At 38.2% G+C, this 19129-nt stretch overlaps 1 protein-coding gene across 1 annotated transcript; it reads left to right on the forward strand.

Moving 5' to 3' along the window:
• The first annotated feature begins 240 nt into the window (after positions 1-240).
• LOC124111331 (matrilin-2-like) lies at positions 241-17566 on the forward strand. Its single transcript, XM_046470982.2, has 5 exons — positions 241-294; positions 623-677; positions 12377-12508; positions 16563-16676; positions 16896-17566. The coding sequence occupies exons 2-5, from the start codon at positions 626-628 to the stop codon at positions 17483-17485; spliced, it is 888 nt and encodes a 295-aa protein (XP_046326938.2). The 5' UTR covers positions 241-294; positions 623-625; the 3' UTR covers positions 17486-17566.
• The last annotated feature ends 1563 nt before the right edge of the window (positions 17567-19129 follow it).

A 19129-nucleotide genomic window follows, 5' to 3' on the forward strand; every position in this document is an offset into this window, starting at 1 on the left:
AACGAACACAGCTTTGTGACGTTGGTGGTGGTACTTAATCCCTTGAAAAAGCATTAGTTGTCAAACAGATGCTTAACAAATTGATCCTTACAAGCTCACAATGCCGCCAGTGAATGAACGATAACACATATTCATAACCATACCTTTCAGAACATAACACTTTATTGGTGCTTCTCTTACACTCACACAATTCAATAACGTGCACATGTTGCGTTAAGAATACATATAAGACCAAACAGAACCCTGTCATCAGTTATCACCTTAACACGTGAGGCGACTTCCAGAAGAGAAAAGGTAAGACGCAACAAACGTTTCCAACGTTGAACAATATTCTTAATAAGGATCCCTTGTGATATAGGAGGCTTTGCTGCCTGAACTGGATTGCAACAGCTAACCATTACTTTGAACTTTCATAGCGGTCAGGTTTTAGAAAGTAAAATTATTTATATTTTCCTTTGTCATTAGCTAATTTATGGTCAAATATAAATTTGATAGGACTGGGGACCATACATTACAGAATTCTGACATTTCATGGAAACAAATATTATTTTTAATATTTAAGTAAAGACAAAGCGTACTGTTTCATTTTTATTGTGACTACATGACATAAAATGTGCTCCAGGAAATGACTGCCAGGTTTCTTCCGCTCCTCGTGGTACTGTCCGTGTACAGCGCTGGTGAGTTATTAGTTTCCGTACACATAGCATTATATTTAAAAAATTTGCTGTATAATACCACAGGCTGCAATAGTTAAGCTGCATCACGACGACAAGCATAATGTTGTTTGTTATTTGTTTAAAACAACGGTATATATATATATATATATATATATATATATATATATATATATATATGTTTGTGTGTGTGTTTGTGTGTTTGCGTGTGTTAGTGAGTTCAAATAATCCTCCTTGGATCAGGCAACAAAGACATGTTTAACGCGGTCCCTAACAAATTTCTAACTTTATTATATTCGATGACTGACTCCCCGAGCCTTCGAAAGCCAATTAGCATCACCAAAAGTATCGGTGTATCTTGAAAATTCAATATATGCTCTGGAAGATTCATGTGATCATCTTTATAACTCAAGATGTTGTCTTGAAAATCCAAGGCCCTATCTGGCAACCGTGTAAACTCAAAGCAGAAAGTGAAGCCTTGGGAAGTCCATTTGCTGACTTCAATTCATCTGTAATTTTCAACATAGTATCTTGAATTTTCAACAGAGTAGCTTGATTTTCCAAGATAGTTGCTTGATTTTCAACTTAATAACTTATTTTGTCAAGAAAGAATAACAACTTGAATTGTCAAGATAGCAACTTGGATATTTGCTTTATGTTCTTGAATTTTTAAGTTATTATCTTAACTTTTTAGCTAAACATACATATTATTTTCAACTAAGTATCTTGAATTTTCATGATAATACCAAAAAAAACTGCCTTGCCCTATATGTTGCTGGGGAAGAATTTTATACCAGAACCTTAACACATGTGAACACATGTGCCCGTTTTGGATACTGGGATAGAATTGGTCACCAGCAACCAAGGTTTGTGGGAGGTTACTTAATGGAGTGACTTGTGGAGACATACCTGGCGTGGATCGTTGTTCATATCGTCAGTGGGTTGTCTGAGAAAGGCCGGATTATTTGCAGGAAGCCATCATATATGTGCAACCAGAACACACACGCACTTAAAGACTACTCAACGAAACGAAACGCAAATGCAAATTAGGCTGTCCTGGCTGAGCTTATGTTGTTGCCTGTTTGCCCGGTGTCCAGGGTAAGCATCTTGTCAGAAACTATTGTACTAATGAAACTGAATATATTCATATTTGTAGTTGTTCCAATAAATGATGACACTTAAAGAAATCAAGAGGATCGAATCCAATTTGTCGACATGAAAGTCATATGTGTAGTTAATTGTCGGACTCTCCGGTGTCCATGGTGAGCATCTTGTCAGAACCTACTGTAATAATAACACTGAATATGTTCATATTTGTAGTTGTTCCAATAAATGATGATGACACTTAAGGAAATCAAGAGGATCGAATCCAATTTGTCGACATGAAAGTCATATGTGTAGTTAATTGTCGGACTCTTAGTTACTATGTTCCAGGTTTTTAGTTTACTATATTGAAAATATTGACTTTGACTTGACCTTTTCATTTTCAACCTCACTACTAAATTCTCACAAATTTGCCACACTGTAGACATCATCTTCTCAGAAACCACTGGCCCAATGAACCTAAACTTCCAGATACTTGTTCCCACCAATGTTGATAGCCATATTTGTTTTAGATTTTCAATAATGGCCGCTGTGGCAGTCATTTCCAAAACTAATTTTAATTTGGCCATTTTCAGTCATTTATGATCAAATTGAAATGAGATTTGTGGTTTGTTAAGGAACATTAATTATGTTTCTTGCAATTTTAAACTGTTTGACCTTGTTTAGACCATACAATATCTCGTTTGTGTTTCGGAAATTGCTGGACTGATTGAGTTGTGTTTCTTCTTATGATGACGGCATATTTTGTTCGATAGATTTTAGTGTCATCTCAGACTATCTAACTGATCCCAGAAATTTTCGATTGCTTTCAAATCTGGAGGGCCAGGTGCTAAATGTTAAGAATGCCGTTGGGTTTCATGCGTTTACGTTCAGAATTTAATCTCGGTACAGTTGTACAGAAAAAAATGTGGTCGTACCATTGTGCGATATGGCGTCATACACCATATCCGCCGAATTTGGCAACTTTCTGTATGCAGTTCGGCGGAAATCGTCACAACATCGTCAGTACACCCGACATCTTCATATGTACTATGAAACAGAAAACATGAACGGTTCCTGAACCAACACACAGTTCTCTATTGCAGAACGTAGTCGAAGTTGACGATGTTGGTACATCCGAATGATACCCCGAATGTTTGGTTCGTCGACATGCTTCACGTGGACGGTCTCTCATCGAGTGACGCAAGGTCCTACGCAAACTGTTATGTGGGATTTTGTAAGAGACAAACTCAGATGTAGTGGTCCTGGGCTTTGGTGGTAACCTTTGTCTGTTGGATCTGGGAAAGTCTGGGTGTGGGCGACATTTCGAGTCTCATCAGAAACAGATGACTTGTAGTGTCAGCTTTTCCCTGTTCCTGATCTCATATGAAAGTGAGTTCCATCGAACATGTCTGTCAATCTGTAATGCTGTGTCGCTGTAGGTATTGTCTGTTCTTGAAGCTGGAACTGGTAGGCTAACGGAAGGCTTAGGTGTGAATTTCATATATATGTGTGCATTGACCACAGTTCAGCTGCTGTTATTGTGTGCTCGCGTGCTGATCTGGGCGAGAGGGGAGGAAGCCTTGTGCACGTCGGGAAAACTTTCTCTGGATGTTTTCAAGTTTTTTGTATGAAGCATCAGATATGCTGGTGAACAACTCACATGAGTAGGGAGCATTTGGTAAGATAACAGTTCGACAAATCTTTGCACTTATGATACGATTAACCCGATGGACATTTTAACCGGATGTAAATAGAGAGTTTAGTGTTTCCAAGGCTTAATGACATGCAGATTCAATCCGTCGCTTGGACACAGTGTTATGGGAGCAGATAATTCCTGCATATCTCGTCTGCTCCACTTTGTTTCTCAATCTATGATGAGGTTATATGACAAAGTCGTTTTACCGTTTGTGTTGAAAACAATAACACAGCTTGTGGACGGGTTGTTTGTAGGCCCCAATTTCAGAGTGTACACGTCTACCTTGTCTATGGGGTTCCTTTAAGAGTAGTACTAAGTAGAGTAGTATCACATGCCAGTAGCACGGTAGAAATGGTCATGTTTGCCACAGCCTGTAAGTTTCAGTTCTTTTATAAGCTCATCAATGTAGATCAGAAAAAGCCATCCTGATAGAACTCTTCCTTGTTCAACACCTCTATGTATAGCAAAATAATCTGATTGTTGACCTTAAAACGAAATATAAGATCTAAATGGGGTATAAGAATGTTTGATTTATCGCCAACACTTTCCATTTATTCCAATGTGAATATTTTTTTAAGCAGTCTATTATGCCAAATCTTATCAAACGCATTTTCGTGCAAAAGTGCAGTAAGGTACTGATTTGCATTGTTTGAAATAAGCAGTAAATTCTTGCAGAGTTTGTTCTGCAAACTAAGCCCCACTACTCTTCCGAAAGTCAAGCTGTAAGTCATGGAGGAATATGTACGGTTGATGCATCTCTGTATTCTCTCAATAATTACTTTCTCTTGCAGTTTTCCGATAGCTGATGTAATTGTGATAGCGCGTTGGTTTTGGGGTCACATTTGTCTTTTCCATTTTGTTTATAAAGCGCAATATTGAAACCTGTTCTGAAAGGTAACAGAGAATACTTGTGTTTTATTATATGGGTAAAGAGAATCCCAAGATGCTGTAGATGTCTATCTCCAGCATGCCTTATATGTGCATTAGTTACTCCATTAGGACCAGAGGACTTCCGATATTTTAGTGCCTTCACCAGCTAATGTCGTCTGGTTATATGGATCTTTCAAGATAGTATTATTATATGTGAAACAGTCTCTCCAAGTGTTAACAATACTGAGAAACTTGTACACTGCAGGGGTACGATACCACTCAATCAATCAAACCAAAGCATGGTGCTATGAGCGCTTGTCAAAAAGGACAATATTGCATGCATTCGTAATGACCAAAAACAAATTGTCTTCTACACGAAGCCTTCGTCATAATATTGATGACATTTCAGCTATCGCTATTGATTATTGGAAGCCTTCTCTCACATAATTTCCAATGCTAAGTTTGCCTTTTACGCCAAATGAAATAGGTAAGTACTGATTATTCTATGGCTTTGACGTTATATATTTGAAAGACTCAGGAAGCTAGCTTTATTTACCACGTATGTTTCTTGTGAAGACATCATATTTTAAATGCAAGGCATTCACACTTTCGTCTTAGTTTTTAATTATCAGTAAAATATGTTGAAAATATTAATGTATATGTCAAGAGTCGGTGGTGTGATGTCATCCTTACCTGTTACCTACCTAACCAGGTGAGCCGAGGCGTTATTTTGTGGTAATATTCCAGCTTCTTTGTTGCAAACTTCAAGAATGTGTGTCACACATTAATAAAACTGTTGCCAGGGATTTGTAGTATACATTACTTACCTTTAGAGGTGCAATGTCGTTCCGTCTAACCTGTTGTCTGGTTTTGCAACGCCAGGACGCACAAAAGGATCAATCTGCTATGACTGACATAAATATCTACGTAAGCATACGTGTCTGCTTCGGGATTCAGTGTCACCATAGGTCCACAGCAACCTTTGCTTGTAACAAGACGTGCTTTAATAAATCTGTGGGACGGAGTGGATATTGTTCATAATGCCGAACCCTTGTTTGTCTTATCAAGTCTATTTTGAGGGGCGGTTGGGTAGCCTAGTGGTTAAAGCGTTCGCTCGTCACGCCGAAGACCCGGGTTCGATTCCCGACATGGGTACAATGTGTGAAGCCCATTTCTGGTGTCCCCACCCTGAGATTTGGTTGAATATTTCTAAAAGCGGCGTGAAACCATATTCACTCACTCAAGTCTATTTTGCAGGGTAACATTATTCAGAGATACCTCCTCCAAATTGAGTTTTGCAGCATATGCCGATAAAGGCGGCAGGACACGCACCAAACGTTGAAACAAATTCAAAATGTCCTAGATGTATATGTAAAATTGTTTTGGTTGTTTTGAACACATTTTCACAACAACCAGCAGCACTTATTTAGGGGTTCCGACAGCCTTTGCTGGTCGAAAGAAACGGCTTGATGGGTCGACTGTAACCTTCCTATACATGAAGTCAACGAAGACAGTCACAAATATGTGTGACTGTGCACGAAAGAATGTGCGTTTGTTGAACAGTATTACATAACAGTTACACAAAGTTTCAAAACGGCACCTCATATACCTTCTAACGAACATTTTTTCCATCGTTTATTTTAACCAGTTGCTTCACACACGAAACTCATTAATTACTATTTTTGGGAGAAACCTACAAGTCACGGTTAAGCTTCCTCGGTGAATTCATATCAGTGCATTGCAGTGGCCATAAATAGCTCTAGGCCCTGGTATCCACTTTGGAAATCGGATTCGAACCTCTTTAACGAATACAGATTATTGGTAGTAACAGTCATGTGAAGTTTCAGCTTCTATGGTCCACTTGTTTCTGATGAGATTATGTATCCCATGTGAGGCAATGTATTCGGGGAATGGTCAAGAGCAAAGGTCACAGAAGATGCACTAGGCGCTTTATATCATCTTAGTGTGAGTGTGACACATCGGCAATATCTCAGCTATATTGAGAATTAAGCATGTTTAACAATCATAGCATATTACAATCTGTCTGGGGAGAAACGATAAATAACCAGCAATATATTACATTTGTATTTTCTATAACTAGTTAGGGAACATTTGAAGAGGCAACTATTGCCCAATAACACAATGTAAAACTATGCTTTACATCGTCACCAACCAAAATCAGGCCAACTATTTTCATAACAAGGGACACATTGGAGCATCCTCATCCTTCGAAACAGACCAGTCCTGCGTGTGATCTTGGATATAACACCACGTCGCATCATTAGTGATTGTTGGTTGGTTTGTTCTTTAACGCCGCAGTCAGCAATATTCCAGCTATTTGACGGCGGTCTGTAAATAATCGAGTCTGGACCAAACAATCCAGCGATGGACATCATGAGCATCGATCCATGCAATTGGTATCGATGACATGCATCAACCAAGTCAGCGAGCCTGACCACCGGATCCCGTGAGTCGCCTTTTACGGGAAGCATGGGTTGCTGAAGACCTATTCTACCATCAGCCATTGTGTTACCAATGATTTTGATGTGGCCAGGTAACCAACAAGAGACGATATAGCATTTGCCAGGAGCATGATCATTATGTAATTCAGTGTAATGCAGGTAAAATTTGATGCAAGTTAGATTAAATTTAGTTAAAGCATTTTATGAAGAATCGTGGCGATCATGCCTTTGTAGAGACACATTAGCAAGAACCATTCATACAAAATCTCAGCTCCATCGGCCTTGACGTTTCAGTAATGTCTGGCATTCAGTGACACTAGATATGTACGTGAAGGTCTAAGGTCTTAGATTGCCCAAATATTAATATGCCCAAACCCGGTTTCTTATTATTCCGCATAAACATACTTACTGCGTATAACATTTTATAATTACACAGAAATGCAGAAAGGCAACCATGACATATTAAGTATGTTCGCACTGTTTAAAGTCAGACCTGAATAAGCTGGCAGTTTTTAGATGCATCATTAATACAAATGTCAGTTTCTTCGGCCTTGTTGTTTAAATAAATAAATAAATAAATAAATAAATATCGAAAATGTTACAGAGGGACAGACGATGCAAATGCGCCACGACATAAACTCACGTGACTTCCATTCGCGGCCATAAGAGTAATATCTTTCAATCGAACTGTGCAAAGAGAATATCAGTGACCAATTTATAATATTACAAAAACAGAACACATGTTTAGACCCGCCACTAACTACATACATGTCATACATCTACATTTTTTTAGTAACTTCCCTTATCTTCGCGAAACTGTCCCGCCACTATTGCGGAATTATCGTGCCACTTTTGAGGCATTATCGCAAAACTATTCCGCCACTTTCGAGACACTTTCACGCCATTTGCTCAATAACATTTTACAAGATCGCAGCACTTTCGCGCCATTTTCGCGCCACTTTCACAATAGTCACTCTATCTTTTGACAGTTGCGCTACATTTGCGGTACAACCTACTGTATTATTATTTTCTGTTGACTGATTTAGGTTTCTTGAGTTATATTTTCCATTGCACGCTAGTCTGCATTATTTAAGGTCGTTGTATCGATCTTCTGTTCATTTTACAAATATAGATATCTAAATTGTATTTAGACTGCAAATGTAAGCTGATTTTTAGGTCATAACCCCATTCAGAGATGCTCGTACACACATTAGTTGAGGCGAATTTTCACGGCTACAACTAAGATAGAACAGAATAACACATAATCTTGTGTAGGCCAATATGACTTTCAGGAAAGCTCACAACCTACAAATGTTTAGTGACCCGTGAAGATTCCGGGGTATAATAGGTCTTCAGCAACCCATGCTTGCCGTAAAAGGCGACTATGCTTGTCGTAAAAGGCGACTAACGGGATCGGGTGGTCAGGATCGCTGACTTGGTTGATGCATGTCATCGACCCCAATTGCGTGGATCGATGCTCATGATATTAATCACTGGATTGTCTGGTCGAGACTCGATTATTTATACAGACCGCCGTCATATAGCTGTAATAATGCTGAGTGCGGCGTTAAGCAACAAACCAACCAACCAACCAACTAATATTTAATGCATGTCCAGTATCACATAATGTTTCGTGATAAGTGTCATTCTGAATTTATCGTGAAATACTAGTAGTCTGAAGAAGTCGTTTTCTTATTAAAATCCTCCTTTGACAAACGAAGTCCTTCATCAAAGTTACGTCGTAAAGTATTTATATTACCACGTGACTGGTTGATGTGTAACCGATTATTAACATTGTCGAAAAAACGCTTTTGAGATGCAAATGTAATCAACAAAACCATTTCCATAATTATAAGATACCTCTTGTAAAAGTCAATTTGCACTTCCGTCTAGCATGTGTTTATGAATCATACTCAGTTAACGAAGCTTGTGAAATAAACTTAAGGAAGATCTGGTTTCGTGTATAAGAGAAAGGGTGAGTAAGTGAGTTTTTACGGCGGTTTTAACAGTATTCCAGTTTTATCGCGGCGTGTCAGCTTAATGTGGGAGGAGAGCCCGAAGTAATGCAGGTCTCAGACGTTTACCCCTTCGGTGAAACCCACGAGCACGAGTATGGTGCTGACAACCCTAGAAACATAATCGGGGCTGACCGGGATTCGAACCCACAATCATAGGTTCCTGGCGTGCCCAAAGGACGCAACCCTGCGCCTTAGACAACTGGGCCGACCGTGCCACCATTAGAGAAAGGCTCTGGGATTTGCTCACGGATATGCATGCATATATTTACATAGATTTATCAGACTGGTTATAAAAATATTCTATTTAGAATTCAAGTAAATTTGACGTATATTTCTTGATGAGTACGTAAAAATTATCCTTGATCTGCTATTTGAGCGTCTTCGGCACTATAACATGATACCCCGATTTGATTTCAGTCAAAAGCAGTGTCCCCTTCTAACTATCCCCTCGTTGTCAGTGTTATGAACATTTCAGTGTTCTAAACCAAATACGTAAATTGTTGGTACATATACGCATCAATCCGTTTGACGCCGACAATAAATAATTTCATAAATCGATTACTGAACTTGTCTGACCGGATGTGTATACAGCAAAAGTATCGGTTTAAGGTAGGTTTTTTGCGTACGGGTTTGGACTGAAATATGTGCAATATATCATTTCACAGGCGAACGATGAAACCAACTTCGGTAATAACTGCTCTATCCGGGGAATATATGTCAGCAACAATGTAAACTGATAAACCAAAGCGTTTGAGTAATAAGATATTGCCATGTTGTCTCATATCCTCGAGAAAAAATTTAATTCTATAATGGGGACTTCCCGAAATGTCTGCTTCTATTGTTTAAGGTAGGCAAACCAATGAAGCGTGTTATTTGGTAAAACAATTCAAGGATTATAGGATCCTCGTAAAGGATTATAGAGGTCGTCTAACAGGCAAGTTAACGATGGCAAACTAGGGTTTCAACACAACAGAATCCTGAATAACAAACCTCGTCAAGGGCTGGCAGTCTAATATTGACAAGTGGGGTCCAAGCCAGACAAATTAGAAATATTATTGATGTTATTGTACATCTTCATTTTAAAACCTACTTTGATAATTCCAGTAAATGATGGTCCCATGAGTCAGAGAGGCGACAGTCAAGAGCGTCTGAGCTCTGTACAACGTGAACATATGCTCCTGATTGCTTAGACGTATTCAAATGTTATTGTACTATCAGAAGCATATCAGGTGAGTTATAACTATCTAATCTGAAAATGTCGGATGATAAACGTAATTTATGGCCATAATCCAGAATGTTTAAGACTTTAAAAATTGTAGTTCAGTGGAATTATTATGATAAAAAAAATTCAGACTAGTGAATGTATTATCAAACCAACATAAAGAAGGTATTATCAAACCAATATAAAGATTATGCTTCACATTCGATACTAGAGTATCCCACATACTCCGATCCAGAATCCTCTGTTCCTCACTGAATTATGAAACAAATATTTCCCTTCTGCCATGTTTGACTGGAAAGAGTGGACGATAAATATCGTTGTACAGAATCTTTCAAACAAACTCCTCCGAATTGTAATTTGGAAATACATTTAATCAAATTAGTATCAATCAGTGAGTTAAAAGAAAACGCGTTTTACCGATTAATTCATGAAAATGGCGTAAGAAATGTTATATTTGGATGACACTTTCTTAGTAAAGTGCAGATTCTCGTAGGTTTGGGGGTAAAGTCCCGTCCGGGGTTCGAACCCACACATGCCAGAGTGAGGCACCTAATCACCAGCACACAAAGTCAGTGATCGAACCCACTCAGCCACAGAGACTTCTAGACTGGTAGTCTAGGTCACGTACTTTGAGTACCCCTCTGACAAGTGTAAATTGATACGGTTCCCATGGCCGAAAGCTATGAATACATAATGCTGGCGATGAGATGCCTCACTCTGGCAAGTGTGGGTCCGAATCCCGGACGGATTTGTCCACGTTCTAAATGGTATTGTTTATTTATAGCTTCATCGGGGATATATACCAGCGGTGCGAATTGTCGACTCCCGGTCAGATATTCAAAGCGTGGCACTGTTATCCTACTTTTGTTCAGTGAACTAACAACTATGTTATAAAATTACCATTGGTTTGAGACATTCTTAAAGTAAAATATTGAGGGTTGCTGACATCATGTTTGCAAAGCATTAAACCTTTCATTAAAACCATGTTTCACATTTACCCATGACGTTAACGCAAGTGACCACTGCAAAGAGATTTTAACTGGGTTTGACATTACGAATATTTTGTAATCTTGGATGGCGCTGCATGCAGACATCGCTGTATAAAAAAAGGCTCAGAAAAACCCCGTTCAAAGAGAGAGATACTGCTGGGTCCAGCAAATATGCCACCAAATCCCTGTCTCAAAGAATAACCATAATCCTTAATACAATCAAGGAGGGACTTTCTTTCTATTCACAGAAAGACAAGTGGAATTAATACCATGTGGATTCGCAAAAACTCAAAGGATTTGCTTGACTTTTTGTAGTCTCAGAGAAGAAGCAAGTTCCATTCTGTCAAAACATTTGATTTTTCAACTTTGTACACCACTATCCCATGACAAACTTACGGAAAAACTTCATTCATTGATCTATGGAGCTTTTGTTACAAAACGTGGTGAACACAGATAAAGTTACATATCTATATTTAGAGGTTCAGGACAATATGTGAAAAATGAAAGCAAATGCCATCTGAAGTTTACAAAGAAAACAATACGTGAAATGCTGGACTTCCTCATTGATAACATCAACGTAACATTTGAGGGTAAGACAGGCAAGAAGTAGGCATCCCAACGGGCACCAGTTATCTCCCCTTCTTGATGATCTGTTTCTTTATGCGTATCAATTGGAATTTCTGTTCGGATTGGCAAAGTCAAAACAAGGTAATATGGCCAAGTAGTTTAACTTCAGCTTCAGTTATATCGATAATCTGAATACCAGTGAGCCCGCCTCATCTGTTTCATATTAAGATCTACGCATAAAGATTCAGAGTGACAAAACACTCTCCACAAGACTGTATGACAAGAGGGATGACTTCAACTTTCCAATGTCAACCTCCCCTTCATGTCAAGCACTATTCCAGCAGCTCCAGCCTTTGGTGTTTTCATTTCACAACTTTTGAGATACAATCTAGCATGCACTTTCTACCAAGATTTCAAAGACTTGCTCACAAGCTGTTTGATCAAGGTTCCAACATTCAAGGCCTCAGAAAAGCTTTCTAGAAGTGTTATGGCAGACATGTGGAAGACAGTTCCAAATTCGACGCATAAGTGACAAAAAGTATGTCCCATGTAATTCTCTATTTTTTTCAGGTGACATGCCTTTGTTTGTGACGGGTGCCACCGGTGGTGCAGGATACGCTCACCTTTTCGCGAACACCTAGTATCATTACTATTTGATAGCGATTCATAAACATATGCTTATGATATAGTCAGAATCGTACAATCGACTCTACTTCATGCACCGATTTCAATTGGATATCGAAACGGTTTTGTGGCTATATTTATTTGACCTATATCTTCATTATCTTTCAGCACAAGCACAAGCACACTATGCTCCATGCTCATCGAACCCGTGTGCTAATGGAGGAACTTGTACTGACAAAACACCGTTCTCTTTCATATGCAAATGTGCTCCAGGATTCTCAGGTGGTCATTGTAAAGGAGGCAAGTACCGTTCAATATGGATAGATATTAATGCCCCGTTCCAACTCCCGCGGGTATTCCAGTTTAGCATTCCTCCAAAGTAACTTATGCTTGCTGTAGGAGGCAACTCGTCCAGTAAGGTGACTTTGCTGATTGCGTGTCACACGAATATATATATATATATATATATATATATATATATATATATATATATATATATATATATGCATTTGCAACTAAATCGTGTATTTACGTGTGACGAGAATATCTCAATTCTGTCCGATAGTATCAACATAGACAGCGTGTCATGTGATAACACTGTAAATTATGTCGGAAAATATCTTGTCAATGTGTGTGCCGCTCTCGATATGTCTATTCTAAATGGTCGCTGTGTTACGGATTTAGGTATAGGTGATTATACTTACATCGGTTAATCAGGCTCCAGTGTACTACATTATTATATCAAGCAGTCTATTCTTCTGATGTAAAAGAAATGATATTGTGTCGAGGGAAGAATCCTCACACCTTCCATTATCTTGGTCATATCAAGCACGTGATCGGGAGACTCCTGTTGAATGAGCAGGGTTCCTACGTGCGCCTCGTGAAAACTACCACTATATGTTGGACATTGCGAAACTACAACTGTTTAGATAATCTGGTATTGCCACATTTGGTTGATTGTTTTGAACAGTGTACCCTGTTACTACCAGATGATATAGATGATGCTATTAAATTATTCACAGTACCATTTGTACAGCTGCTCAGATCAATGCATGAAAAGGACTTGTAAGTCTCGCGACATTCGCTCACATCCCTGGTTTGACACTGAGTGCCGGTACTACGGATGGGAGCGAGAGCGGTGTCTCAGAAAAATATAGACATTTTAAGAATGGAAGCACCTTATTTAGTTATTTGAAATCACGAAATAAAAACATAAAAGTTTATTACGTGATAAAAAGAAAAGTTATGATGAATATAATGTGTAATGAGGTTTATCTAGTCTTCTGAATAGTAAAATCTTTTTGGTCTACAACAGGAGGATTATCTCAGAATGTGGCAACTCGTGTACCTGATACCACTAGGACAATGGGTCGATCATTTCTAGGATGTGTTTGACAATCCAACAGATGAGGATATGGTTATCATCGATACGACTATTAATGATATTCATGACGATATTCCTTGCTATATTCTGGACTCTCCCATTTCACAAGAGGAGGTGCTACGTGCTATTAACTCTTTAAAATTTAATAAATCCGCAGGAAATGACCACCTCATTTTACAATCATTTAATATGCTAATGATATTTTTGTCCTGTATCTTACAGTGCTCTTAAATATGTTGTTTGATAATGCCCATCTTAATGAATCTTGATCTTTGGGAGTCTTTCTTCTGATACATAAGGAGGACACATCCATTTCCCGTCCAACTATAGGGTCATAGTTTTTTTGCAAAAGCATGTGAGAGTGTAAAACGGAAAAAATTATGGTCAGTACTAGTCAATAGATGTATTTCTTGCAAAATGATTAAAGCTAAACAGTCTATTCATACAGCTGTTAAGGATAGCGTTAAGTTTAAACATTCATTTTCTGAAATGTTTTAGTGTCCAAGAGGAGTACGTCAGGGTTGTGTGTTAAGCCCCCTTTTATTCTCGATGTTCAGTAACGAACTACCTGCTGAAGTTGAACAGAATTCTGGACCAGGAATACAAAATTTTATCCTAATATTACAGAGATATTCCTGTTATTGTTTGCAGACGATATTATTTTCATCTCAGATGCCAAAGGAGGACTTCAGAAGGTTATTGGTGTATTGAAAAGTATTGTAAGGATTAACATTTAGACGTCATTTTGAATAAAACTAAGGTGATCGTTTTTAAGAAAGGTGGATTGAGAAAAAAATGAGATTTGGTTCTACAAAGGTCTAAAGATTGAGTATGGATCTTCTGATAAGTATTTTGGCGTTACGTTTACCAGAAGCCTGTCCTGGTTAAGTAATTTCTTTAATGCTGGTTTACAGGGGAAACAGGGCAGTGTTTGGAATTCTAAAGTCTTTGACAAAATGACATCCTCTTCGACATAATTTATATTTTTAAATATTTGATGAAAAATGAATGATGAATGAATAGTCCCCATTTTGCTCTAAGTCTGGGGTCTACACCAAAGTGATGAAAGATAAACCATACATGCATTGGCATGCAAGCGCTTTCTATGTGTAAAATCGTCAACGGCCAACAACATGGTTCGAGCTGAATCTGAACGTTTTCCGTTATATCTTTATGCATACACAAGACTGTTGGGCTATTGGATAAAGTTATTGATTATGTCCGATTGTCGCTATCCAACGAAATTTCATTATATGGTGCTTCTGGCAGAAAGTTATTGTAAAATTAATTGGGTCTCAAAAAGTAAATCTTTATTGTTCAGCTTGGGCTTGGGCTATGTTTGGGAAAAAACAGTGTATAAGTCATCGTCATTCGTTTTTGTGAGAATTTATGTCGCGTCTAAAATGTACTTATGTCATGTAATGGCATAGTCTTCTGGAAAACGGAAGTACATCTTTCTCTCATTCTCTATTCAAGGTATCGTTTGGTACAGAGCTGTATCTTAGCTTTGTGACCGTTAATAACTTGAGAGTGCAACGGGGACGAGTATCATTCTTTGTTAGTTTGCCCAGGTTATAATAAGTTACGAGGGGATCATTTACCAGGGAAATAGTGTGAATATCCGACCAAGCAAACATGTAATATCATTATGTTTACAACTGATTGTAGGGGACACGGGTGCCGCAATTCGCTGTGCAGAGTTGCGTCCCTTGGGCACGCCAGAAACCTATGATTGTGGGTTCGAATCTCGGTTCGCCCCGATTATGTTTCTAGGTTTGTCCGCACCATACCCGTGCTCGTGGGTTCCACCGAAGTGGTAATCGTCTGAGACCTGCATCACTTCGGGCTTCCCTCCCACATTAAGCTGACACGCCGTGATATAACTGGAATAATGTTAAAAGCGGCGTTAAACCCAAATCACTCACTCACTCACTACAACTGATTGTAAAGTAATTAAACGCCTAGCTATCTATATCAATCAAGCGATGAAGCGATCACTTTGAAGTACATTATTGTCAGAACAATAGGATCTGTGTACACCACGTCCGTTGTAATACAAATGTAACCATGGGCCGATCGACTACACTTAACCGAAATAAACCGAATTGAGTGTTATTTTCCTTCCTCAAACATCAAAGTCGGTTAAAGGGAAGTAACCATATTGTCGCGGTGAACAGAGAGTTTCATATACGGCAGACCATACCAGTGACACATCTACAGAACTACTCGACGATATAAATAAGTCTAAACCAAGAGTATTGAATATTTAAGAACTTAGAATTCTTCTTATTCGAAGACCTATTATTCAAAACCAGAATCCCATGGAGCGAATATCTGTGATAATACATACCCCATAGACCCATTCGACACAATAGTTTCCTTTAGGAAGTGACCTTACCTACATTTCTTTGCTGAAGCAATTGAAATTAACATGTAATCAAAATGACTCTTCTGCACGCATCTTCAGCAAAGAATGCATACACATTCGAATCAGATCTAGCAGTCGTTATATTTAATCAAATGGTTTGTTTGTTTGTTGTATAACGCCACTTTAGGAAATAGTCCAGATATGTGACGACAGTCTGTAAATAATCCAGTCAGGACCAGACAATCCAATTATTGACATCATGGGCATCGATTTAGGTAATTGTGATACAATGACATGCATCCACCAAGTCAGCGAGCCTGACAACCCGATTCCGTTAATTGTCTCTTACGGCAAGCAGCGATTACTGAAGATAAATTCTTATTCGGATCTTTATGGGTGTAATCGACGGCAACTGATTGGAAATTTAATCAACATGATAATCGGGTATGATGAAGAGAGTAAAAACATGATGAGAATACATGATTTGAGTTGAGCTTTATAGAACACATTTTGAGGGGTTGGGTTCATTATTGTATAAATTAAACAGGTAGTATTCACATTTAGCTTTACCAGATCATTTGCAATAAGAGGTTATGTTTCAGCCGCTGACAAGTGCTTTAATACACCTTGTAAGAATGGAGGCATCTGTAAAAATAACCCGAATGGACACACTTGTACATGCTTGCTGGGATATGAAGGAGCTAATTGTGGAAAAAGTAAGATTTTTCTTTCCTTTTCACCACGTACCTAAAGGGAAGACATTTTCCTTATCAGTTGGCAATGATCATAATACAATATATTAATGTATTCGCCAATGAAAATGAATCATGTTCACATTACCTACAGTGTGGTATTCACTCTCGAATATAACACCATGAATATTTGTACCAGAGAAAATGCTCAGTGTTAACTGTTCTAAATCTGTATGTTTTCAGAATGTCTACAGAAGAAACTGGATATTCTTCTTATCGAGGACATATCTTCTTCTATCTCCCCAGACGCATACAGGCAGATAAAGGATTTTGAAATGGAACTGCTCTCTTATGCCCGCATAAAAAAAACTTTAATCAACGTGGCTTTCTTGGTGTATTCAGGAAAGGCTCAAGTGAACTTTTTGCTGAATTCACACCCGAACAACAAAAGAGCCGCTATTAATGCTGTAAACGCTCAAAAACAAAAAGGTGGTTCCACCTTCCTCGGTGATGCTATCAACATGGCTGTATCTGATGTGTTTGTAGAGGAAAATGGCGACCGTCCAGACGCAGATAACATTGTTATCTTGTTTACGGATGGGAAAAGTAGCAAAAAGTCGACCATATCAAGGAACATAGGTCGTCTCCTTACAGAGGCAATCGTTTTTGTTGTTCCAACGTCATCAGATCTCGACCTGGAGGATATTAGCGAGGTAGCGTCATCTCCCGATGAAGAACATATTTTCTCCTTGAGCAACCCTTTGGCACTTGATGAAATCAAGGAGAGAACCATCTATATGAAGTGTGGAGTAAATGTTGCATTAAGGGAATAAACACCGAAGATCTTGCAAAAAAACCTGATATTGGAAACATTATGTTAAAATAGTTCCATGAATAAAAACAGGTGCATGATGGTGCTGTTTTTAGTTTATTTTTAATCGTGTTGTGTGTTGCCACTATCATTGCATAGATATGTTCATGGATTATCCAAGGCCAACTGTAGTTTTCTTGAACTTCTATCGTTAAAATTAAGGAGTCATAACCGATATGTTTAATGCACCATATTGTGTTTCTTTTTTCAACCTGGCGTGACGTAGGCAATATATCAGATACAGTTTGACTTGAACATGTTTTGCTTCAATATCACATACAAAGTTATCATCGGAAGACAATATGATGCCATGTGGCAGTACATCTCAGTTTTGTTAACTGTCTTAGTTTTAAGCTGTTGACTACTTATCCAGGTTAACTGCAATGGCGTGTCACCATTTTTCTGTGCATATGCGTATGTTTTTCACGATAAAAACACATTTTCTCTGTCATGAAAAAAATAATTTCAAACTTGAACGCCCCAAACTTTCCCGTAAGAAATATGTATATGAAAATAGTATGACGTCATTGTACGTTCATGAGTATTTAAAAAGAATCAATAACGTATGTCTGATAGCTTTGACTACCACACTTGACTCATTCTTATGGTATGTGCGACCAACACGGGAAATAAAGCCTACTAAGAAACGAAAAGCCTATATAGTCAATAACTGTTAAATACAATGCATATGATACTGATAAGAAAATAGACAGGCGCTAATGTGAATTGTTGACAGTGTATGTAAGTGGCTGTTATATTTGAATCGATATACATATATATTCATATCTCAGTATAAATTTTCTTTCAGGATCTACGATCACTCAATATGTCCGATAATTTTCATAGATAGTTGTCTTTTCGTCATCAGACATGTCTGAGACATAGGATGAAAGTATAATCTTACGTAACGTTGTATTCATTAGAAGTATTCAGGGAAGTATCTACAAGGAATTAAATGAAAACAGATAGGCTTTTGCTCAGCTTCATCTTACATTCATAACTGCTAGATTGCCGACAAGCCTAATCACAGCATTCTCTCAACATAGTCACCAGCTGTGATCAGTGCAGACCATGCTAGGTCAAGGAAATAGACACCGAGTCTTCCCACGTCTTCCTGAATTAATACTTCCGCCAATGGTACGCGATATTACCAATTATGATAAAGAAAAAGAGAGCAAGGCTCACTTATACCCACGACTTCGACTTCAACATATTTCTAGGTTCAAAACATGAAAAAAGCGATATTTTCTCAAGGAATCCACAAATCGAAATGACACTTTGTACTGCACGTCTCCTATCGGTATAGAAACTGTATCCCACAATTGGAACTGTATCACACGCATAAGTTTTGAAGTTATGAAAATTCAAAACATGAAAACAAAATTGTACCATTTCAGTAAATACAGAAATCAAAATCAAGCTTGGCACTGAACCTCTCCTATTGGTATGGAAAGTGTTACTTAAATGTGAAAATAATCCATGAAGTTGTTCTCAAGTTATAGGTCGCATAAGTGTTGAAGTAACACTCTAAGTTAAAAACATGTAAAAATTCATATTTCCTTAGAAAATATTCACATATCCCAATGAAACTTTGCACTGCACTTCC

Source organism: Haliotis rufescens, unplaced genomic scaffold (assembly GCF_023055435.1).
Source record: "Haliotis rufescens isolate VD_foot unplaced genomic scaffold, xgHalRufe1.0.p SCAF_15, whole genome shotgun sequence".
Taxonomy (NCBI): Eukaryota; Metazoa; Mollusca; class Gastropoda; order Lepetellida; family Haliotidae; genus Haliotis; species Haliotis rufescens.

Excerpts from the sequence above, each read along its gene's own strand:
- LOC124111331 (XM_046470982.2), top strand. The coding sequence starts at position 626 with ATGACTGCCAGGTTTCTTCCGCTCCTCGTGGTACTGTCCGTGTACAGC. Across the intron at positions 678-12,376 it reads ACTGTCCGTGTACAGCGCTG|CACAAGCACAAGCACACTAT; the intron begins GTGAGTTATTAG and ends ATTATCTTTCAG. Across the intron at positions 12,509-16,562 it reads AGGTGGTCATTGTAAAGGAG|CCGCTGACAAGTGCTTTAAT; the intron begins GCAAGTACCGTT and ends GTTATGTTTCAG.